Source organism: Macaca fascicularis, chromosome 5 (assembly GCF_037993035.2).
Source record: "Macaca fascicularis isolate 582-1 chromosome 5, T2T-MFA8v1.1".
NCBI lineage: Eukaryota > Metazoa > Chordata > Mammalia > Primates > Cercopithecidae > Macaca > Macaca fascicularis.
Window position 1 is genome coordinate 24,467,169 of NC_088379.1, and position 24,779 is coordinate 24,491,947.

The window sequence follows — 24,779 nt, forward strand, 5'->3', positions numbered from 1 at the left end:
TCTCACCAAGCTCCTTGGGTGATTCTCAGTGTGCTGGGTTTTAGAGCAGCTGATTTAATCTTTCATCATCACTAGGAGATTTTGCAGCCCCCCAGGTTCATCATTATGAATGTTGGTTTCCTCTGTTCAGAGGGTAGAGAAAAGTAAATCACCTTTCTAGTTGGTGAAATGCCATGCATACTTTACTGCGTCACTCTTGGGATGTCAGGAGTGTCGGAGAAGGCAGAGATGGTTCTGTGTGAATGTGTTGATTCTGGGAAGAAGCTACTGGAGTGAGTAGACCTCCTCCTTCACAGTGATGCCTGTGGAATTTTCCCCATGCCTGAAATGAGAATGAGGCTTGTGTCCACAGTAGCTCCACCTGGCCTTTTAAGTTCATTCTGCTTTAAACTCCACTTTCCTGTAATTTTTTCCCTTGTGTTTGAAGTTAACCCCGTTGTTGCCATCACCATGTACGGTCTTCAGGCAGGTACTGCTTCCTTTTTTTTTTTTTTTTTTTTTTTGAGACAGAGTCTCACTCTGTCACCCAGGCTGGAGTGTAGTGGTGCAACCTCGTCTCACTGCAACCTCTGCCTCCCAGGTTCAAGTGATTCTTCTGCCTTAGCCTCCTGAGTAGCTGGGACTATAGGCATGTGCCAACATGCCCACCTAATTTTTTTTCCCTGTATTTTTAGTAGAGACAGGGTTTTGCCATGTTGGCCAGGCTGGTCTTGAACTCATGGCCTCAAGTGATCTGCCCGCCTCAGCCTCTTAAAGTGCTGGATTACAGGCATGAGCCATTGCACCCAGCCTGCTTCCTCTTTTTGTAAGAGTTTTCTATTTGAGTTTTCTGAATAATCGACTAGCCTCTGATTAAGGCAGAGTTTTAGCCGTAAATGTCTTCACTTGCTGTTGCAAGCTGGCACTTGGTTCTAATCTTTCTAATCTTGAAGGTATATACCATTATGAAAATTATTTTAAAATTCTGAAAGAAACTGGTACCAAAAATGAGGGTAAAAGACTCTACCTGTGATTCCTCCCAAACAGCAGACACTATACTTTCAAAGTGTTCACTTTTAATCTTTTTTTAAAAGTACTTTTTACAGGTTTGTAATCATAGAAGGCAATTTTGAATTCTGCTTTCTTCACTATGTCTTATAAGTATACATTTTTAAACATAGCTACCCAATCTTTATGCTTTAATAACTAAATTATTTCATATGCAGGCTATTTATTATTCCCTACTTTTTGGACTATAGGTTGTTTTTACCTTTTAAGGTACTATAAATAACACTGCTATAAACACCTTTTATGCATATAGTTTTTTCATGTTTTATATAACTTGCTTAAAATAGATTTCCAAAACTGAGATTACTTTATCAAATATAATGGATTTTTTTTATGGCTATTAAGTAGTATTAACAGGTTTTGTTCTAAAAGTGTGTAGCACAAGCTATTTTAAACTTGACTTCTTGAGCTCTGCTTTGGGCAAAATTTATATCGTAAGTTTTCTCAGAGCTCATTTAACTCCTTTTTGGGGCATCAGGTTTCCTGTTTCTTGTCTGAGGGATGCTTCTAATATAGACATTTGCAATGCAGAGATAGCCGACATATTCTAAAAATATTAACTGTGTAAACAGGTCCTAGTTTTCAGCAGCACTACTGCCTTTGGCAATGGATAATTATCTAGTGCAATGTTTGGCACACAGTAGGTGCCATGTGTATGTCAAATGGATAATTGAGTGAAAAGGCATGAACCCTAGAGTCAAAAAGGATCTGAGTTTTAATCCTGGTGCTGGCACTTACTTAACCCCGCTGAAGCTTATCTTACCTGTTAAATGAGTATGGCAATAATAATAGCTATCTCTTAAGGTCTTAAGGATTTTATGAAATAATGCATGGAAAGGCTTAGCCCTGTCCTTAACACACAGCAAGTATTAAGTTTAGGTTCTTGCTGTCGGCATTGTCATCACCATCAGTGTCATTGTCATCATTCAGATAGTCCCAAGGTAGGGGTAAAACTCTTCCTCAGGTCCTTTTTTGATACATCTGAGAGATTAAAACTGCATAATTGTATAAGTTGGTGAAAAAGTAATTTTGCCATTTAAAAAAAAAAAAAAAAAAAATGGCAAAAACCGCAATTACTTTTGCACCAACCTAATAATTCGTGCCCTTAGAAAACTGTTGCATCCATATTTAGAGAGGAGTTTGTTTGTTTGTTTTTCCCCCACTATGGACAAGAGTTTGAAATGGTGAGAGGGCAAAAGAAGACAGATCCAGAATACAGCAGATGAGAGAGGCAACTTTGGAGTAACTGTCACTTGTTAGGCAGTCTGTGTTACTAGGACAGAACTTTTGGAAATATTAGGGTTCTGGTTTTGAGAAATAGTTGCAAGGTCCAAGTGTGGACAATAATTATATACTTCAGTGTATTGATGAAGAAAGGTTCTGATTAGGTCATATGTGTCTGACAGGCTAAAAAGCAATCTTCTCAATAAAAAGAAAGCCAACCTTTGGAAAGAAAAATGAGAATAAAATCTAAAACAAAGCAAATTTGTTTTTCCTGATTCCTGCTAAAGGGAAGAACAGTACTGTGATTACATGCTCATGTTGGAGAAACTGATTTTGCCATATCTCCTCATGTATTTATAAACATTATTTGATGTACGTTCTTGGACAATTTTTCTATTTTTTGAAAATTTCTCTAGACCTATTACTTCTTTCTGAACATTTTGCTTTCCTCTTTTTCTTTTGTTACTTTAACTTCATTAAATTTTTTTTGTTGTTGTTTTTTGTTTTTGAGATGGAGTCTTGCTCTGTCGCCCAGGCTGGAGTGCAGTGGCACGATCTCGGCTCACTGCAAGCTCCGCCTCCCGGGTTCTCGCCATTCTTCTGCCTCAGCCTCCCGAGTAGCTGGGACTACAGGCACCCGCCACCACGCCTGGCTAATTTTTTTTTTTTTTTTTTTTTTTTTTAGTAGAGATGGGGTTTCACCATGTTAGCCAGGATGGTCTTGATCTCCTGACCTTGTGATCTGCCCGCCTCGGCCTCCCAAAGTGCTGGGATTACAGGCATGAGGAAAAAAAATTCTTTTAAATAGAGATGGGGGGGTCTCTGTATGTTGCCCAGGCTGGTCTCGAACTCCTGGGCTCAAGCAATCCTCTCACCTCAGCCTCCCAAAGTGATGGGATTACAGGTGTGAGCCACCATGCCTGGCCTAACTTCATTTTGTGGTACTTTTTTTTCTTTTATATTAGCCTTCATTGAATGAAAACTTTGAGTCCCATCTCCTCCTTCACAGATCTTTTCCCATAGACCTTGATTAGGCCTTTTTTTTGTTGTTGTTGTTGCCGGTGGGGACATCACCTGAGATGATTATAAGCCCTCAAACCACAATGCAGTAAAAATCCCCAAATCACGAAATCTATTTTTTTGGAAATACTTCCCAGGTAAGAGGAAGGCAGAAATGCTGCAAATCTTCATAAAACATAAATTATGTAGACTCTTCAGTGGTCAAACACTTGATGAATACGGAATAAAACAGTCATCCAAGACCTAGAAAACCAAGAGTTCTATTAACAACAGATTAGAAAGGAAGGATGTGATGATGAAAGGAGACTCTGATTTCGAGTCAGAAGTCTGAGTCCTGGCACTGCCTTTTAGAGGCTACTTAATCTTGGGAGAAGTCACTTTATCTCTCTAGGTTCTGTTTCCCTGCCTGTAAAATAAAATGATTGAACTAGAAAAGAGATGGCAGGTAAGTTTCTCTTTTGGTACTAAGCCTGATAAATTGTTAGTGATTTTCTGGAGAATTTGTTGAGAATACCAGGTTCAGTAGCAAAGAGTAATGTGATTAGTGGTGTCTGCCATGGGGGTGGGGTTAGGGAGTGGTGGTGTTCATGTCCTGAATTTAATGTGTCTGAATTAGATGATCTCACCTCCTTTCCACCTGGGACATTCTGTTCTCTCTTGTCTGTACTTAATATGGGACACTTGTCTGGGGTGTTAAAAGTATAGCTCTTTGCTTTTGTCAAAGCTTTCCTTTTTTAAACATCAGCCTGTTAGGACACTGTGTTTTTCAAGATTAGTTTCACAGTCAGAAATGAAGATATTTTGGCAGCAGTTTCTGGAAATTATTGCAAATTAAAAGATGGCTACCAAAAGTCCTAAAATTTAATCTATAATAAACATAAAACATGTAGTGGGTTTGAAGTAAAAAGGGGTATAAGATGTTCACATGTTACTTTTAAATAAGAGGTTATGGGATATGGGGATTACGATAGACTTTACTGCTGTGGTAGAAGCTGGTTGCTGGAGCAGAAGAAGGTACTGGGGACCTTTTGTGTGTGCTGAAATCCAGTAGAAGACAATCCTTAGGGAGTTACGGAAATGCAAGTACTCTGTCTTATTTAATCTTTCTTTCCTGACCTGATACCTGGAACATAGTAGGCACAAAATAAATGTTGACTTCGATGTCTTGGTCTCCATTTAACTAGTTTCAGTCTCATGTTACAGAAGACATTTGCGTATAGATAAAATTAAAAATTAGGAATTGCAGAGATTTTGTGCTTTCCCTCATTTCTATACAGTACTTCATCACATTAATCAGTTCCATGAGAGAAATTTTCTATTTGAAAATGCCTCTCATCATCATTGTGAGTGAAATGTCAGGGATAATGATGGGAAAATGGTGTATCAGCTCTACTACTAGTGATAGGCAATTTGCAAAATTGTGTTTGCTTTACAGCACTTCCATAGGAGGTTTATTTGTGTGGCTGAAGCTATGAAATATGGATGTATGTTAGAGGTACATTAATTTACTCTAGCAGCATGCATTTTACATACCATATGTTTATAGTTAATTAGCACAACAAACCCGCATTTAAAAATAATAATAATCTCAATTAGGTTATGCAAAATCAAGCAATCAACCACCTTCCTGACACATACATTCTCTGACTCCTTGGGTAACCATAAAGAAATTGTTCTTTTTTTTCCCTCTCTTCCATCTGCTATCTAGTATGTTACATAGAATATTCCATGTACTAGAAATCTTTCTAAAATATTATTCTCCAACATTTGAAAAGCTTCATATGAATCTCTTGGGAAGAATTTTTTTCTTATGACACTCATAAATGTTCAAAATATCTTTGTTGGTTTAATAAGGTACCATATATTTATTGAGTACACAGAGGAGTGCATTAGGGGAAACATTATGAATTTAAATGATTTTAAAAGAAAATGACTTACGGTACTATTTTAAGGTGATTTTGTAGTAAAATCTATTTTTGTACCCTAGCCTCTAATAGATAACATATATTCATAGAATTTTCAAAGTTGGAAAGAAACAGAGGTAACCTAGGCTGACTTCCCAACGTAATAATCCTCTCCACTAAATTCATGACCAGCCGTCATCCAGCTTCACTTGAATGCTTCCAGTGAGCAGAGGCCTACAGCCTTAGAAGGCAATGCAATTTATTTAATAGCTTTAATCGTTAGAAAATTTTCTCATATGAAGATAAAATATGCTCCCCATTAACTTCCAACCATTGGTCCTAGTTCTATTCTCTGAAGCAATAAAGGATAAGTCCAATTTCTATTCCATATGACACCCCTTCAGTTATAGAATAGCTATCAGATCCTCCCAGTCATCTCTTTCCTGGATACACATCCCCAATTTGTTAAGCTATAAATTCTGTTCATTCCCATTATTTTTCAAAGAAATGAACTAGTTTTACCAACGTCTCTCTTGAAATGTAGTGACTGAACGCGGGGCTTCAAATGTGATCTGACCTGAAAGTTTCCTTGTTGTGGTACTGTACTTCCAAATAGGCCAACTGTGAGTCCGTGCCAGCTTTTACAGTTTATGCTGGACTGCAGACTCACCATAGACAGCCAGAAACCCTTAAGGGCTTTTCCACACTGTCCCTTGGGTCTCCTCATCCTGTGCTACAGTGTACTTAGTTTTTCCCACTGCTGAAGCTTAGCCTTAAACTAGACAGGGCTGGAGAACAAGCCTAGGAATCTCCCCTTAAAGGCCTCTCTTTCCCTTGCCCTCAATTTCTTACATTTTTGTGATTCACTTATTAAATAGCTAGCTTACAAGCCAGTTTTGTTGTAAGTTCTTTTGTATTCTTGTTTATAATAGAAACAATTCAGTACATAACTTATTTGAATGTCAGGCTTACCTGTACTAACTTCATAAAAAAACCTCATGGTATTCTCGTGGATAATCTAAAGCAGTGGTTCTTAAACTTTAGTGTGCCAGGAGGACTTGATAAAACACAGATTGCCAGGCCCTACTCCCAAAGTTTCTGATTTATTAGGCCCTAGGTAAGGTGAGAATTTGCATTCCTAATGAGATCCCAGCTGACACTGATATTGCTGATCCAGACACCACTTTGAGAGCTACTGATGTAAAGAAAGATGGATTTAATGACCAGGTGGATTCATAGCAGTCTTAAAACCAAATTGAGAATGCTTGTGGATAATAGGTTGCAGGAGGAGACTGAAGCAAGAGGCTAATAGAAGTCATGCTTATTCACTTCGATTTGCTTTCAAGATAATCTGCTGAAACTAAAAGTTGAGTTAGGGACCTTGAGGAGAGAGGTACCTATTTGAAATAGTCACTGTGGGGAGAACAACTATAATTGTGAGCCTGTGTCTTCATCTCCATTTTTCTGCCTTATGCCAGGCCTCGAACAAGTGTTTTACAAACATTATCTCATTTAACCTTCACAGCAACTTTAAGTACCGGTACCCTCTTCTTACGTAAGATGACACAGAGCAAATTTCACACACAAAATGGGAAGCCCTGACCAAATGAGCACACATTTTCAAAGGCTGAATTTTTTAATGCCAAAAGCTAAGTTCTTGAATACATGATAGATTTTCTCATAAAGTCTGTTGTATTAGATAAAAGCTTAGAGTTGTTCCTTTAATACTAGACAATGTAAATTTGTCATAACAGATCTTTTTAATAATGAAATTTTACTGCTACAGAAGCTGTTGGTTTGTAAGTAAACTCTTGCTCTTAAGAATTTCTTGTTAAATACTATAAGGGAGATGGTTGTGCTTTAGTCAGGAGTAGACCAAGGCAGCTTTCCAGTGCAGCATGACTCAGCGGGTTTGGAGCGCAGGTGCACAACTCTGCACGTTATGTAACCACACTGCAGGTGTATTAGGTGATCACTCATGTGAGCTCGTGCTTGGCCTGGAGCCACTATTGTCTGTAAAAGGTATAATTAACCTGCTAACGCTGTACATATGGCCTGTGCCTGGGTTGGCTCATGCCTGGGCTCACTTGCACCCAGAGAGAGAGTAAAGCCATGTTGAAACTGTCTACAATTCGAGTGTTTTTCCAGTTACCTGCCACTGGTCTACCTACTCCCCTTGGTCCTCAGCTTGGCCTGAGACCTGACACTTGGCGTGACAATTGACATTACGAACAGGATACTGGGGAGAGTGAGCCTTCATTCCCTGGTGATTCTGGGTCAGCCATGTGGCCACAACATGGGTTGTGGTGCCCGGTGTCAGCTGTACTGCTTGAATGGGCTCCAGTGGAAACCTGGGCAGCGGTAGATGGGTCCCCTGCGAGCATGGAGAAGGCACTGAAGCAGCTAGAAATGCAGAGCACTGAGGAGGAATGAGCTTTTGCCAGCAGAGTTGGATGGGCATTTTTGACTGTGCTACGAGAAGTACACACCCAGTCCCTGAGGGATGCAGTAGAGGTAAGGGCCCTCCAGGTACAGATGGGGCATCTGGAGGCCTGGCTACACAACTCAGAAAAAGAGTTAGAAGCTGCCATGAATGGGGACCTCCAGGCACACGCAGGGCGCCTGGAGGCCTGGCTACAGAGCTTGGAAAAGGAATTTGGGCCTGCTCTGGATGCAGGCCTGGGTCTGTTGTCTTGGCCAGAGACCCCCACCTGGTCTGATACCAAGGAGGCTGTTGGTGGGATCGAGGGTTCCGTGCCATAAAGAAGGGAAAGGTGCCCCACCTGCAGGGGTGCCCCCAATGGGAGAAAAGGGCGTCCCAGTGAGTGACATGCTCACAGGTGTGGATAGATTTGATTTTGGCCAGGGTGGAGCAAGAGAAAGTTGATAAGCAGCCCAGTGAACTTTGTGGAGACAGCTGTTTCCAGAGCAACAATTCTAGAAAATACCCAAGCAGGAGAAGAACGTTTCTGCGTGACCTGGTGCCACCCTGGCACTCCAGCCCAAAGACACACAATACCACAGAAAGCAACAGCTCCAGGTTATGGCAGGCAACCCATGTTGTGGCCAGGTGGGGGTGTAAAGTCTTCTGTTTGATGAGGGAACTGGCTGAGGTGCCCCTCCCGAGGAGGCCACATGTGAAATTAGTAATCCACTGGTCTCCCACCAATGTACAGCAAGTGCTGGTGCTGGTAGACACCAGTGCAGATACATTCTGGGGTTGGATATTTTACACGACTTGGCAGCTGTGCTGTCTATCACGGACTTGATGGACCACTAGATGGAACTGGGATAGTATCACTATATAGTGGAGTTGGCTAATGCATTGTTTTCCAGAGAGCCAGGAACAGTTTGCCTTCATGGGAGGATGACACAGGTTGCTGCAGGGCTTTTTGCATAGCCCCGCCATTAGCCATGGTTTTGTTAATGATATTATGCCCACCTCTGATTCTCTTGCAGATTTAGAAGCAGCAACACTCCCCTTGCCTAGAATTAAGATGGTACGGCTGAGACCGCCTTCCTGGCAGCCAAGTGGGCCATTTAGCAGGCATAAGCCCTATAGATAGTTGACAGGGGCGCCCATTTGAGCTGGATGTACACGTGACCACAGATAGTTTTGGTTGGGGCCAATATCAGTGCATGGAGCACTTGAGAACACCGATGGGCTTTTGGTCCCAGCTGTGGAAGGGAGCTGAGCCCCGTTGTTGATTGATAAAGAAGCAGTTCGTAACTCATATGCTGCCCTTCAGATTCATGACAGCATGGCAGGACAGGCGACAGACATTGTGTGTATGACTTGCCTGATAGTGTGATGGGTGTGTTCGTGGATAACAACCTCCCAAACTGAGACAGCGCAGACATCCACTGTGGGGCACCTACTTGGAGCAGCAGAGTATGCTGAGTACAAGTCCCTTAGCATCTGAGTTGCAAGATGTCTTGGGACCTGTCATCCTAATGCAAGATAAGGCCATGGGGCCTAAGGCATAGCCTGACGCAACCCTACACCTTGAGCCATTGCTATTTAAGGAAGGGCATCCCCCCATTCCTGATGAGGGGCATGATACACAGATGGGTCTAGCCAAGGTGCTACTGCTGCCTGGACTGCTGTTGCAGTCCAACCTAGTACTGATACTATATGGTTTGCAACCGGGCATGGCAAAGTAGCCAATGGGCTGAACGTAGAGCACTGTGGATGGTGATCACCAAGGAGGTGACACCTATGGTAATCTGTACTAATACCTGGGTGGTCTATCAAGGGTTAACCTTGTGGTTAACTACCTAGAAGTTACAAAGGTGACTAGTTGGTCACCAGCCCCTGTGGGGCCAGGCCATGTGGCAAGACCCTATAGGAGGAAGGATGACCTCCTACTACCAAGTATGGGGACAAAAGGTAATCTGTTGTTGCCTGCCCCAATGCCTTTAAAGGTAGGGGAATAAAAACCCGGCTTAATGTATAAAGCAACATTGGGGTGATGTCACCATGAGGTGGTTGCCTGCCATAACCTGGAGCTGTTGCTTTCTGTGGTATTGTGTGTTATGAATTCAGGGCTCCACCCTATGGGCATGTGTCCCTGCCCAGAGGACACCCTTGGCCTAGGGGGTGGAGTGTAAGAGAGATGGCTGCGCTTTAGTCAGGAGTAGGCTGAGGTGGCTTTCTGGCACAGCGTGACTTAGCAGGTTTGGAGCGCAGTTGCACAACTCCACACGTTATGTAACCATGCCATGTGAGGCTCTTTAGGTGATCACACACATGTGCTCGTGCTTGGCTTGGAGCCATTGTTGTCTGTAAAAGGTATAATTACCTGCGAATGCTGTACATACGGCCTTCACCCAGGTCGGCTTGCACCCACGGCTTACGCCCAGTCTTGCTTATGCCCAGAGAGAGAGTAAAAGCCATGTCGAAATTGTCTATGATCATTGAGTGTTATTCCAGCTGCCCACCACTGGTCCACCTACTCCCCTTGGTCCTCAGCTTGGACTGGAACCTGACACTTGGCATGACAAATACTTTAATTCATATATTGGCATCAGTTTGTTCATTTATTGGTTAAAGAATCTTAATGTTGACTAATTTGAGTAAATTTTCTGCTTTAATTTTTAACTTTCTAGGTAGATTATGATAATCATGCACTTTATAAACACGGAAAGACAGGTCGAAAACAGTCTCCTGTGCGTATTTTCACCAACATTCCGCCCAACAAAATAATCCTTCCTACTGAAGAAGGGTACAGGTAAGATCAAAGTGGAATTTTGAGGTACACAAGTCACTGAAAATAAAGTTACATATATCTATCAGTCAAATGCTTTCAGGTTGAATCATGTTATTCTTCTATTACTTTTAAATTAGGTCCATAATTTCATACTGAATTGAATTCAGATTGCACTCAGTTTTTGTAATGAGTGCTTTGTAAAGTTTTATCTACTCTGTAAATTTCAATAAATGTATGCAGCTGATTTCTCTGTCCTTTACTCTGTAGATTTTGCTCTCTGTGTCAACGATATGTTTCTCTAGAGAATCAACACTGTGAGCACTGTAATTCTTGCACATCCAAGGTATGGTGTTCTTATAGAATGTATTTTTATTTAAATATTTTCATTTTATTTTAGCTTACTAGTTTTATTACCTTTTAAATGTTATTTTGTTAATACGATTTGTATTAATATGTATTATCATTTATTAATTATGCTGTAATACAATATTTTAAATTATAGAGTACAACAGCTTTTAAAAATACTTAACTGCCTTCATCATCACCAACAGTCATTTGAATTCATCTTCAAATGGTACTTGGGACTACTAAAATTATCAGTGTTTCAAATAAGGCATTAAATGCATGCTCAATTATGTGTATGTTGAGGGAAAAATTATGGTGTTTCAAATAAGGCACTGACCTATTAGGTACCATCATCATTCTGGCGAAATAATTAATAACATGTACTGTGCACTTTTAATATGCCAGACACTTTCCTAAGAGCTTCGCATGGATGAACTCATTTAATCCTCACAACAGCCTTATTAGGTACAGTTACTCCTTGATTTTTTACAGATGAAGGACTGCAAAGGGACATACCTCCTATTTATTTATTTAGGTATTATTTTGTCTTAATACACTTGGTTCTTTAGAGGAGTTTTAGGTTCACAACAAAATCGAGCAGAAGGTACAGAGATTCCCCATATGTCCCCTGTCCTGACACATGCACATTCTCCCCAACTGTCAGCATCTTCCGCCAGAGGGGTGCGTTTGTTACAAGTGATGGACCTGCATTGACACATCATTAACACCCCGAGCCTAGAGTTGACATTAGGTTCACTCTTGGTGTTTTACATTCTATGGGTTTGAAAAATGTATGACATGTTTTCACCATTACAGTGTCATACAGAGTGGTTTCACTGTTTTCACTAAAAATCTTTTGTGTTCTATCTATTCATCCTTCTTCCTGAAGGGTGTCTCTGGCTACCACTATCTTTTTACTGTCTCTGTAGTTTTTCCTTTTCCAGAATGTCACACAGTTGGAATTATATAGTATATAGCCTTTCAGATTGGCTTCTTTCACTTAGTAATAGGCATGAAAGGTTCCTTCATGTCTTTTCATGGTTTGATCGCTCATTTTTTGTTAGCTCTGAATGCTATTCCTTTGATATACCACAACTTGTTTACTCATTCACCTACTGACGGATATCTTGGTTGTTTCCAAGTTTTGGCAATTATAAATAAACCCCCTAATTTTTTAGGAAGGCAGGGTGACCCTTAAGTTGTTTTGTTTATTTTAACTAAATCTGGTCAGAAAGGGCATGTGAAGTTTAGTTTGGCTCATAAGCACAAATTATTCTCTAAAGAAGAGGCTGCATTTATATAAACATTAGAAAGTACATTTTTCATGATTATAGAATGGTATTACTGGTTATACTTGTTTTTAACAATGTTAATACATCTGATTGTTTATATTTAGTTTTTATTAGTTGAGACATGCTGTGTATTCTTCATTTAAAAAAAATTATGCCCAGATTGTATAGTTTAAAGTGGAGGGAAACAAACTTATTATTTAGAGATGCACACAAAGGTAGTAAAAGGAAGCAAGAGCTAGGAAATGACAATCACACAATTTAAAGAGGTGTCATTTGGAGGGGACGGGAGGAATGCTGTGACTGAGTAGGGGCACGGGACAGTTTCCAGAGGGCTGGTGGTATTCTTTCTTGACCTCGTGGGTTTTATCCGTGTTTGCTTTACAATACTCATTAAATTGGATATATTTTATGCACCTTCCTAGATATTTTTATTTCATAGTTTTAAAATTAATCAAACAGTAACCTATAATCTATCTTTCTAAATTATGTAAAGTTCTCAAATATGAATTTCATTAAGGATTATGCAGTATAGACACATAAAATTATGAATCATTAATTCTCTTGAAATTTTCATTTGAGTCCTTCTTTGTGCAGATTGGGTTGCTTGAACTGGAGTGGATTTTCAAGATCATTTAGATAAATCTCCTAGTTTTACAGTTAAGGAAATTGAGGCCCATCAAGGAGGCATTTGAGTTGAGTGGAGAAATGCATAAATTAAAATCAAAGTATTTAATTGTGAAGCCCAGAAAAGGCAGAAATAAGTAATGAATAATTTACACAGATTTTAATAAGACATTTTAATTTTTAATTGTAGAACTTGATTTTTAATAACAAATTAAATAAAATTAAAAAATTTTCTTTTTTTGATAGGATGGCAGGAAATGGAACCATTGCTTTCTCTGTAAAAAGTGTGTAAAGCCTTGTAAGTATTGAGACTTAATGTTTGAGATCCTATGAACACATTTTAGAGTTTTTCTCCATCTAAATAGGATTTTTCATTGGATTTATAAAGGAAAAACTAATCAGGGTAGAGACTTGTAATTTATTTGCTTTTTAATTTTATAGTTATCAACATGTATGTTCTGCCTTGTTCTGCCTTGCAGGAGAGATGATTGCTCACCTGTTTCAGTGTGGCATTTGGTTTGACTTATTTTAATAAGGCATTGTGTCACTCAGCCAGCCTCCATTGTGACAGTAGCTGTCAGCTCATAACTTACTGGAGAAGGGCTGAATTTGTTGCATGTAACAGATAGAAGTTAGCTAGTTTATGTGGAATTCTAACCTCTTCTCCCTGGTCTGTTTAGCCAAACTAAAACTAGCTGTGCAAACTAGCCACAATATTTCAAGTAAACACTGTTCGTATATCCTACCTTAAAAGTTAATAAGATGAAAAATTACGTTACATGAACTTCTTTTAAAACTTAATTTTTATTTTACAGCCTGGATCCACTGTAGCATTTGCAATCACTGTGCTGTTCCAGATCACTCTTGCGAGGGCCCCAAAGATGGCTGCTTTATTTGTGGTGAATTGGATCATAAACGCAGTACTTGTCCTAACATTGCTACATCTAAAAGAGCTAACAAGTCAGTCGAATACTTAACTAGAAAAATGTATTCCATCTGTGTTTTATACAGGGTAATCCATAAAAGCATGCAACATTTGGAGGATCTTAAAGTGCCAAGTTAATTGTCACTTTCACTATTATGTACTGGTTGCATAGATGGATGGAGAGAGGAGAGAAAGATGATTCAAAGAGCTTGCTTTCAAAGAGCTTACAGTTCTATAGCTTAGACATGAAAATAACCAAAATATGAGGTAGAAAGTGGTTAACTTTGCCTCTCCTTAGCTTTACATCTCATGTGTAAAGTTACAGGGCTTGACAGTTCATGCTTTATTGAAGGACATGATATTTAAGTCAGGCTTTGAGGAACAGATCAGATCTAGACACACGATGGCAGGAAAGGCTGGAGAAGCCATTTCAGATTGAATATCAAGTAATTCTACAGTAGGCAAATTGTAAGAGAGCTATTTCTTTATATCAGATTTTAAGAAAAATATTTAGACATGCTTAATACTTAAATATTTGAAATTTTTATTACTTTTTTTCCTGTGATTATTTTCACATCTCTTACCAATATTTGGTTACAGTTATCGATTACAACTCAGAGTAAAGGGAGAGCAATGACAATAGCATATTTAGAAAAGGCATTGCTTCTGGAATAGTTATCCCCAAAATAAAACAAGACAAAACAAAAAAAGAAAAACACTGCTATTTTAACAGGGCTAATTTGAATGATTATACTTTTTTCCTAACTAAAAGGGATGATAGCGATTAAGTGCTCTTGCTTTATTGCTAAGAAAACTAATGTCACACAGTTATTAATTGGAGATTACCAGATAGCTAAATTTGACATTATGTGACATATGAAATTTCAGATTGGGCTACCATATGACTATGACTTGTAATTAAAGAAAAATGGATTCTTATTAGAAATATCTGATACTTTGGTAATTATTTATGATAATATTACAATTCTTTTATTTATTTGTGGTCAGTGAAATTTTTTTTTTCCATTGTGGTCCAACCACTTGAATTCTGGCTACCATTACAACTGCCTCGTTCCTACATTTACTCTACTTTAAATAATTATTTCCACTGAGTAATCCAGGATAAAGTAAAGTTTTAAAAACTTAATTAAAGAAGCTTACTGAAGCATCTTATAAAATATTTCCCTTAGAATAAACCTTCAGAAATTGAATACAACCTCATAATCATATTGGTCTGGGATTGCTGTACCATTGTCAGTGTGATGCTGGGTGGTAGTCAGTAACATGCTCAGCCTTTAATTCTGTGAACTTACATGGAAACTGAATTTGCATTTTGATACTCTATTGTAGGCCCTTCATTGCTTCCTAAATATAGTCTATTTGGCAGTAATATACTATTTCATTAGGGGAAATCATCTAGTATCTTTCAGTACTAGATCTTATCAAGTTTAATTCCAAGAGCAAATCCTTTGAGATGTGGATGCCTGATAATTCTTAAATAATATTACTTTTTTCCTCAGAGAAGACACCTAAACTCCTATTAATAGTTACTGCTTTAAAAAAAAATTATTTTGAAATTGACAAAGCAAAATTATTTTTTTATTTACAATAGTGAAAAATAACAACCTTTTTAGCATACATGACATAAAAGGTCTTTCCATCTCAGGCTTTTTACAGCTGTCTTATATTAATTTGTTTTTCCTTGGTGTTAATTTTTCTTTAGTTGCTAACTGGAATGATGCTGGCTCCCTCTTGTGGTTAAAGCTCATTTTATCAGTTACATAAATATCTATAATTTAAAGGACAAATACTAGGTCAATTTAATTTTAAGAAAAAATAAAACTGACTTATAGTCAGTTCATCACCATTCAAAGACTTTATCTCTGGAAAGTTTTGTATATTCATATTACAAATGAATATTTTCAAATATTTTCCTCCTGTTTTTGTTTACCATATCCCCTAGTGAAATTTCATTCATTTTTAGTCCTGCTTATAAGTGGATGAGCCAAAGAGAAACTTAAATTTTGTGTACAGGCACACATGGCTTCACTGACTTTGCCATTAGAGATTATGCTGTATTTCATTAAGTTTGCTAAATCATCACTTATCAAGAAAGTATCCTACTTCAAAAAAGTGGGGAAATAGATTTATATAGTATGCACTAATCAGTATAATACTATAAAGATAACTTTTTTGTTTAAGTTTTCAATCCTACTACTTCTGTAAACTGTTCTATTTTGAACTGATAAGGTATCCCTAGTCCACAGTGCAAAATTTAAATATGAAAAAATTTAAGGTTGTCAAGCAAAATTCTGTGGAATAGTCATGTGGAACTAATAATGGCTAATATTTATTGAGTGATTATTATATGGTTAGCAGTTTGCATATATATAAATAATTTAGAGTATATAGTACAGCACAGGTCCTGGAATCAAGCTGGTTCTGCCAGTTCCTCATGGAATGTTCATCGATTTCATAGCCTCAATATCTTCACCTAAAAAAGTAGGGATAGAGAGGGGGTGACGATCCTCCCCCTTATATCTCTTGTCTCCCAGCTCCTTGAAGTCAAAGATTGTGCCCATTCATTTTTGTATTCTCATCAGGTAACATATATGCTGAGTAAACAAAAAGTGAGGCATAAATTGAACCCATTGGGGGATACATTGTTCATGAAGCTCTTTTCCCAGGTTTATTCCTGACAAGATCACGAATAAGCTTTTCCTATGGAGAAGCTTATGAGAGGTGAACCTAACAATTCATATTGCTGGGTAATCAGGGGAAGAGTCCTGGTTTGGCGGTGCTGTAGCTCTAGCCCCTTCCTTGTTTCTCGATGTGATGAGTGTCATGACATGATTCAGCTAGCTTGGAGAAAGTGAATGGATGGGCCAGTAATTTTTTTAGCCACAGGTCGCCTGTAAGTGCGGAGAACACCAGAAACAAAGAATCTGTTTTGTCTGGTGTGGTTCAGTGTTTTCAGAGGGTGAGTTCCAGCTTGTTTATTTTGAAGCTAATCTTTAAGATAAGGACCACAAAATGCTGATACTCTGCGTGGCACTTGTCAGGACTTTAAGATCCGCTGAGGAAAGGAAAATCTGTAGGACTTAGGAAATGGGCCCTTTCAAGGCTTGTTGGTTTTTTCCATTGTGCTGTTTCATTTTTCTACCTCTGCTAACTGCCCCATGTATCAGCTCCTCTCCGGAAAAAACGGCATTCAAGGATTTGGAGATCGAAGTGCTGAGTTGAGCAGTACAAATGTACAAAAAACTTATTTAAAAAGTCCAATCTCACTGCCTTTGCATTTACCTCTGTGGTGTTTGCCCCAGACAGCTTGTTCTAAATCCATAGTAACCATCTTTTAAATAATTTTTTTTTCTCAAGCATTTTGCTTGGTCAGGCCTCTGGCTCTTTCCTTGTTGTTATGGTTAAGAGACTGAGGATTTATGCTTGCAATACAGTAGATTCTTTCCCTTCTTCTATTTTCTTATTTGGTTAGCTAGTTAATTAAACTTCAACATAATTACATAATTCACTGTGCTCATTCTGTGAAATAATTTAGCACCTTGTTTTCCAGAGCTGTCGGAAAGCAGAAGCAAAGAAAAAGTAATAAGATGAAAATGGAGACCACGAAAGGACAATCCATGAATCATACATCTGCTACAAGGAGAAAGAAAAGGAGGGAAAGAGCCCATCAATATCTTGGCTCTTAAATGTCCAGTGACTTGAGAATAAGAAAGATTTATGGTCCAACCTTTGATGCCATTTTCTGAAAGTGCCACACTGGACTTAAATTCAGCCGCTTCCAGAGGTATGCACCTTTCTGAGCTAGATAACAGGCAGGTGGCATTTGCTGGCTTACAGTCCCTTATCTGCCTCTCTGGAGACTGGGAGTTGTTCCATCTCCAGCCGGTTTACTAGTTCTTTCAGCATTCATTTTTCCTCATTTTAAGTCTCTCCCAGTCGCATTATTCTATTTTTATTTTTTTTGAAACGGAGTCTTGCTCTGTCTCCCAGGCTAGAGTGCAATGGCATGACCTCAGCTCACTGCAACCTCTGCCTCCCGGGTTCAAGCGATTCTCCTGCCTTAGTCTCCTGAGTAGCTGGGATCACAGGCACATGCCACCATGACTGGCTAATTTTTGTATGTTTAGTAGAGACGGGGTTTCACCATGTTGGCCAGGCTGATCTCGAACTCCTGGCCTCAAGGGATCTGCCTGCCTTGGCCTCCCAAAGTGCTGGGATTACAGGCATGAGCCACCTCACCCAGCTCGTGTCACATTATTCTAGCCTCTTTAATCTAGAAAATGCAGACAGCATTCTTTTGCAGAAGATGTCAGAAGAAAACGAAAGTGAAAACCTATGAAGTTTGTCTACCTTGAACATAAAAGTATGTTCATTTAAATAGGAAAATATTTTATGTTAAATATGAAACAATAGTTTAAACCCCACTTGAAAAGTACAGTGTACAATTATTTTTAGACTGAATTTGAAGATGATGGAAAGAGTTTTTACAAAGGCACTGTATAGATATAGAGATTGTAATTTTAATTACATTATTATTAAATATTTATTTTCCATGTACTTTTTGCAGTTGTCTTTTGATGGTCTAGAATCACTTAAATGCTTGTTGAATGAGTGAGATGTTTAGAACTAAGACTTGCTCTGTCATTCCAGTGTCTTTTAACCTATGCAGTCAGTTTCTCTCTTTGTAAAAGTAGTTCGGAGCAGAAGTCAGGAGAGTTTAGTAATTAAACTCCTCATTCCTACCCTTAACGTTTCCTGGCTGTATGATCTTGGCCAGGCCACTCTCTCTCTAAAAGCCCTGGTTTCTTCATTATTATAATGGGGAGAATATCAGCTATACCTGAGGTTTGTTTTGTGATTAAATTTTAAATGAGACCCAAGTGCTTGGCTCTCAGTTCTCCTCTGTCATTGGTGAGTTATGTTAACAATAAAGATTGTTACTGGGGTCTAATGGTGATTATCTTTTGGCCCGAAAACAAAGCACTTAACTGCAGTAATTTGAACTCCCAGAACAGTTCATCTCCCCATTTCTCTGCTAGTTATTATCTCCTTAAGACTGAATTGTTTTGAATGACTTATATTTGCATAATGACTTTTCTCTTGTTTCCAAACAACTGCTATAAAGCAGATTTGAAGGCATCTTTGTTTGGGGTTAGCCAGAGCCCTGTAAGGAAGGGTAGAGGAACTGCACTCTACCTGGTATTTAAATTCCAGGTAAGTTAGGACTGATGCCTGGTGTAGAATACTCAAGTGTGGCCCAGATCCGTGTGGCAGTGGTATACCTCAGTTGACATCAAAAGATGAGTTATACCCCTGGACTTCATAAGCATCAGAAAGCTGCTCTTCTCCCCTTTGTTACATGGAGTGCTATGATAGGAGGGGCACATTTGGAGGTGACTGGGTGAGATATGAACTTTGTAAAACCATTGTGAGAGTTCCCCTCTCTGATTCAAGCAAGGATAGGGACATTGCCTGATTTTATGGTGTTCACCATTCCATGATAAAATCTATTGAAATCTCTGAAACTAAGACACCTGAGGGACTGTGACTACTGAAAAATTGAGTTCTGAAGGCCAAAGTTATTCTCATCACTATATTTCCTTAATTTTAAGATACCATCAGTTGTAAAATACACCATTGATTTTATCATAGCTTTTCGGGGGAGAAGAGAAATAATACTTCATTAATTAATTTTTAGATTATCTGATTTCAGAAATACTCAAATGCAAATAAAAAAGACACATCTTAGAATTGAGGAAATAGTTATAATCAGGAATAATGTACTTACTTATTTATTTTGAGACAGAGTCTTGCTCTGTCAGACAGGCTGGAATGCAATGGTGGGATCTTGGCTCACTGCAACCTCTGCCTCCCGGGTTCAAGCGATTTTCGTGCCTCAGCCTCCTGAGTAGCTGGGATTACAGGTGCCCACCACCACACCTGGCTAATTTTTGTATTATTGTAGAGACTGGGTTTCTCCATGTTGGTCAGGCGAGTCTCGAATTCCTCATCTCAGGTGATCTGCCCGTCTTGGCCTCCCAAAGTCCTGAGATTACAGACGTGAGCCACTGCACTCAGCCAGGAATAGTGTACTTTAAAACTTTATTACTGTCTTAGAAAGTTAAAAATAGGAAATCTGGTGATTTTACACTTACATTCAGTTAATACTAATTTTAAGGACTTAATCTCTATTCCTTTTTCAGAGAATAAACTAATTAGTAGGCTGTAAAAATGTGTCTCTGGGAGGTAGAATGTGAAGCGGGATGAGGTCATTTATTCTTAATAGAGATCTGAACATCTGAACATTAAGATACCTTCTCAAAATAGCAATAGAAGAAAATCCCTGACATTTGACAGATAACATTTTCTAAGCTTTTTAAAAGGACACTTTTAATAAATAATTACAGCTAAATTTCATTCTTCTTCTTGTATTATGAAATTTAATCAGATACAAAGTCTTTTTGTAGGCCCGATTTCATATTTTTTTCCTACATTAGTCCAGTACCTAGACTAGTTTATTACTCCATATGCCCCATTCTTTTCATCTGATACTGTTCTTTCTGCTTGGAATATGTCCCTCCATGTGACCAGTCCGTTCTCATTTGGGAATCTTCCACGAGTCCCTGATACTGAAACCTTCTTTGGCACCTTGGCGTTCTATACTACATTTAAAGCCTTTCACATATTATTCTGTGATTATTTTTACAGATTTTATTTCCCTCAAAGATTTAGGTCTCTTAATGTCAGCACCCATTTCATCTGCTCTTGTGCATCTTGTGCCTTGTTGGTGCTCAATAAAAATTTGATGGGCCGGGCGCGGTGGCTCAAGCCTGTAATCCCAGCACTTTGGGAGGCCGAGGCGGGCGGATCACGAGGTCAGGAGATCGAGACCATCCTGGCTAACACAGTGAAACCCCGTCTCTACTAAAAATACAAAAAGAAATTAGCCGGGCGTGGTGGCGGGCGCCTGTAGTCCCAGCTACTCCGGAGGCTGAGGCAGGAGAATGGCGTGAACCCGGGAGGCGGAGCTTGCAGTGAGCCGAGATCGCGCCACTGCACTCCAGTCTGGGCGACAGAGCGAGACTCCGTCTCAAAAAAAAAAAAAAAAAAATTTGATGTAAGAATGGAATTTTCTAGAGTCTTTGAAGTGGTAGGCATGCCTGAAATACGGACTGGACCCACTCTAATATGCTTCTTCTAGGTACTGAAAAAGAAAACAGATTTATATTAGGAGGGACTTAGAGTCAATATGAGGACCACCCTAACACTGAAGTTTTAAACGTGGGGATATGCTGTGCGAAGATGAGTAGCCTTATCTGCAAGGCCCCTTCAAAGTAAACTGCAAAATACTAGGCATCTGGGAGAAGTTTGACTAATCTTGAAATATAAAATCACAACCTACAAAGGGTCCTGGTCTGCTCCCACTGCCTTCACAGTGTCCCTGTTGGTCTCTCCACTGGAGTAGTACATCTGTTGCCAGAGAAATAAAAATGTGTATGCTTGTGTGTTGTTTTTATGCTTCTTTTATGGTACTTAAATCATGCCCTGTATAAGAATGACTTTACATACTTGTTTAGCCCTGTACAGATTAGAAGCTCATTGATGGCAGTGCCTGTGGACATCACTGTGTTTGCTTACTAGGCACGAGAACTGTGCCTCTTCTACAGTGATAGAGATTACCAGCCGCATCACCTGTGACCTCAGTTAATGGGAAGCAGGCAGCCAAGCTAACACATATCTTCCCCCTCTAGGTAGTAGGTGCTCATAAATACAACTGAGTGAATGGAAATGCCATTTAATATCCTGCTTTATGCCTCGCACCCTAACTATGCTATGTAAGAAGCAGGTACACTTCGAGCTGTCTAGGTAGGACAGCTTCCAGAAAATCTAAAGGAAAATCCAGTTTTACTTATTTGATGTGATTTTAATTGGACCATGAGGACCTGGGTTGAAATTACTTGAGGGTCAGCTAAGAAGGTCATTGCAATAAAGTAAAGATAAGATCTCTGCTATTTGATTTCAGGCAATAGTATAAATGTTAACTCAGCAAGATGAGGCAAATAGCACCAACACTGAGCAACAAGATCTCTGAGAGGCTGAGTTTTATCTCAATTGTCTTTGGCGGGACAGTTAGTTACAAGATCCCTGGTTTAGCTGCTTGATACCACTGGATACTAGAAGAGGTGAAACCTGGTGACCTCTAAGATGGTAGGCCTGAATAGATGGGCCACTTTCTTCATCTGCAAGTGTGGAGAGGAGGAGTGGGAGAACACTAGAGGAAGTCACCCCAAACATTCCACATGCTTAAAGAAGACAGGCCAGGTGCGGTGGCTCACGCCTGTAATCCCAGCACTTTGGGAGGCTAAGGGGGGTCCGGGGGAGTGGATCACCTGAGGTCAGTAGTTCGAGACCAGCCTGGCCAACATGGTGAAACCCGTGTCTCTACTATAAATACAAAAAAATTAGCTGGGCATGGTGGCGGGTGCCTGTAATCCCAGCCACTCGGGGCAGGAGAATCGCTTGAACCTGGGAGGCAGAGGCTGCAGTGAGCCGAGATCACGCCATTGCACTCCAGCCTGGGCGACAAGAGCAAGAGTCCGTCTCAAACAAACAAACAAAAATAGGAAAACAAAGGTTGCTGCCTGTTAACTTTACAGTTAATACATGAGCCAGGTAAATCAAGGAAAAATAGAAGCATCTCTAATCCTACCACCCAGAGGTAACCCCTCTTATAACTTCCCTGTCTACTCTTCCAAAGATAGGTTCTTGCATAAGTAGGTTTACAGACACATGCACAAATTTCCCTCAAGAAAATGGAATTTTAATTACATACTGTTTTATGTCCCATGCTTTTTCATAAGTATATTGTGAACATCGATTTATGTCTGCATAGTATTCTTCGGGATAGATACATTTTTCAAAAATCTATGATGGGACATCTAGGTGGTTTGCATTTTTTCACTTTCGTAAATAACCTCATAATGAACATACTTAAGCAAATATTTATTTCTCCTGCCCTTGCCTCCTTAAAAAGCACTGATGCCTGATCCCTGAGCCTTCTTCCCTTTTTCTCTTTATTCTGTGTCACCAATGCACAAATGAGCCAGTTTGACAAAGCAGTATTTTCCTAAGGATGGGGGAGGCAAAAAAAACAGAGGAGGTAAAGCTAAAATCTTTATGGGGCAGTGGGAAGAAGAAAAGTCTGGAAACACGATGTGTTAATATTTCTTGCCTTACGGCTACTTTGGATCATTTCCAAGAACAATTCCTGCCCCCTACTGCCTACCAACACACCTGAGGGTCTATAGCAAACTTGTCTAACTCGCAGCCTGCGGCACAGGAGGGCTTTGAATGCAGCCCAACACAAATTCATAAACTTTCCTAAAACATGAGTTTTTTTGTGTTTTTTTTTTTTAGCTCATCAGCTGTCATTAGTGTTAATGTATTTTATGTGTGGCCCAAGACAATTCCTCTAATGTGGGAAGACAAAAGATTGGACACCCCTGGTCTATAGCAGCATCAAACTCTGCTGTTTCCTGCCCACACCTGGAACTCCACAGCTATGCTGTTTCCTTTGCTGTAAGGCTTAGGAAATTCATATTCCGTGAAGACTTAATGTGCAGGTGGTTATACTCAGTCCTTTGCAGTACGGTGTTTATGCCTCTGGGAACAGTCATTTTCACGTGCTGTGTGGGTGTTTGTATTCAGGTAAATTCCAGGAAAATGGACACTCAATTTCCATTAGAATATCAAGTGCATAGATACTGGACCCCCACCAGGTGATCCATTATAACCGCCCCAAAACATTAACACCTGAAAATGCGTTTTGTGAAAAACAAAGGCAGATGCATTTTTACCTTAGAAATGTTGATTCTGGAAGAGTTGGGGGCACATGCTAAGTTGTCTGCGGCAAAGGCAAGGGTTGCAAAGCCCCTGAAAGGAAACAGGGTAGGTATAAAGTCAAAGGCTAAGAACAGTACTTGGCACAAAATAGTTACTTGATGGTGAATGAATTAGTCTCCCTCCGTCATCTACTTCCCAGGGGCTAGATCCAGACAAAGGTCTAGAAGATGGGGCCTGTTCAAAGTTAAAGGTCCTGCGGTCTCTTTCTTCTTTGAACAAGTCAAAGGTAGTGAAAAGTAGACTTTCTACCAGAGGGTTTAAGAACCCTAGGATGACACTGTCACATTCTCTTAGGGAGGTCATAGCTGTGGGAACTGTGAACATGTTGACTCATTTAAATGTGTCCTACATAAAGCAACATCAGATGAATTCTGATGTACAAGTCTGCCAGGCTGACCCGTGAGCCTCTGGGCAGAGTTCCTGTCCCATGCATTCGTGTAGCCTCAGTTCCCCCACATAGTAAATGCCAAGAAGAAATCGTGTATGAGCCTACACTCTCTTCGTTATGATGGGTCTGCAACTATCAATATGTTTTGAGGGTTAAATGGGATGAGGTGTCACAGTATTATTTTCCTGTTAGGGAGGTTTTAGGCAGGCGCCTCTTCTCTCTTCAAACTGGAATCACCCGAAGAGTTTTAGTAAATACTGGGCCCATCCAGGGTTAATTTTCTTCTAACTGGTTTGGGGTGCTGCTTGGAGAGGGGGACTTTTAAAATTCTATACTGACCCACCAGGAATGACATGAGAACTACTTGCTTAGTAACTGTCAGAGGAGGCTCCAGCTGATCAGGACCTAAAGTTCATATTCTTTATCATCTCCCCGTTGTTGCTGAAGCCTACCCCATAAACCCCTAACGTCCCGTCGTCCACAGCAGCGAATTTCCGGGAAAACGGGAAACCTATGCAAGCATGCCCACACACGTGCACAAACGCGTTCCCAAAAGCCCCGCGTGCGGCCGCAGGGGCCCGCCCCGCCCTTCTCGGGCCCTTCTGGGTCCCCGCGCCCAGCGATCCCACCCGCACCTGGGTCTGGGGCTCCGCTCCCTCCCTCTCCGCGGCACTCGGGCTTCCCTGCCCCGCCCACGTGCCCCACCCTCCCTCGCTCCGCCCCTCGCTGCTCCCTGCCCCGCCCACGGGCCCCATCCTATCCCCACCTCGCTCCGCCCCTCGCTGCTCCCTGCCTCGCCCACGGCGCCCGGTCCCCGTCCGCCGGGTCTGGCTCTCAGCCCCGCCAAGCCCGGGGCGCGCCCCGCCCCGCCTCCTC

The 24,779-nt window shown here is 40.2% G+C and overlaps 1 protein-coding gene and 1 long non-coding RNA gene across 10 annotated transcripts in view; one reads left to right on the plus strand and one right to left on the minus strand.

Moving 5' to 3' along the window:
• The window catches only part of ZCCHC4 (zinc finger CCHC-type containing 4), a 56,475-nt gene extending 38,306 nt beyond the window's left edge, over positions 1–18,169 (plus strand). For all 8 annotated transcript variants that reach the window (XR_012434761.1, XM_074039488.1, XM_074039489.1 and 5 more), the window contains 5 exons: positions 10,305–10,426; positions 10,673–10,748; positions 12,913–12,964; positions 13,482–13,626; positions 17,163–18,169. Coding sequence is in view for 7 of the 8 variants with exons in the window: in XM_074039488.1 (XP_073895589.1) it covers positions 10,305–10,426; positions 10,673–10,748; positions 12,913–12,964; positions 13,482–13,626; positions 17,163–17,298 (531 nt within the window). In the remaining variant the exon portion in view is untranslated. The remainder of the gene's footprint in view (positions 1–10,304; positions 10,427–10,672; positions 10,749–12,912; positions 12,965–13,481; positions 13,627–17,162) is intronic.
• On the minus strand, positions 1–24,761 carry LOC102134574 (uncharacterized). 2 transcript variants are annotated; one of them, XR_012434762.1, is made up of 3 exons: positions 24,539–24,601; positions 23,470–23,545; positions 1–322 (listed from the first exon to the last, which is right to left on the minus strand). It is a non-coding gene; the product is annotated as an uncharacterized lncRNA (long non-coding RNA). The 2 variants fall into 2 exon arrangements; XR_006698157.3 differs by lacking the exons at positions 1–322; positions 24,539–24,601 and adding exons at positions 19,401–19,658; positions 24,670–24,761.
• Between the last annotated feature and the right edge of the window lie 18 nt (positions 24,762–24,779).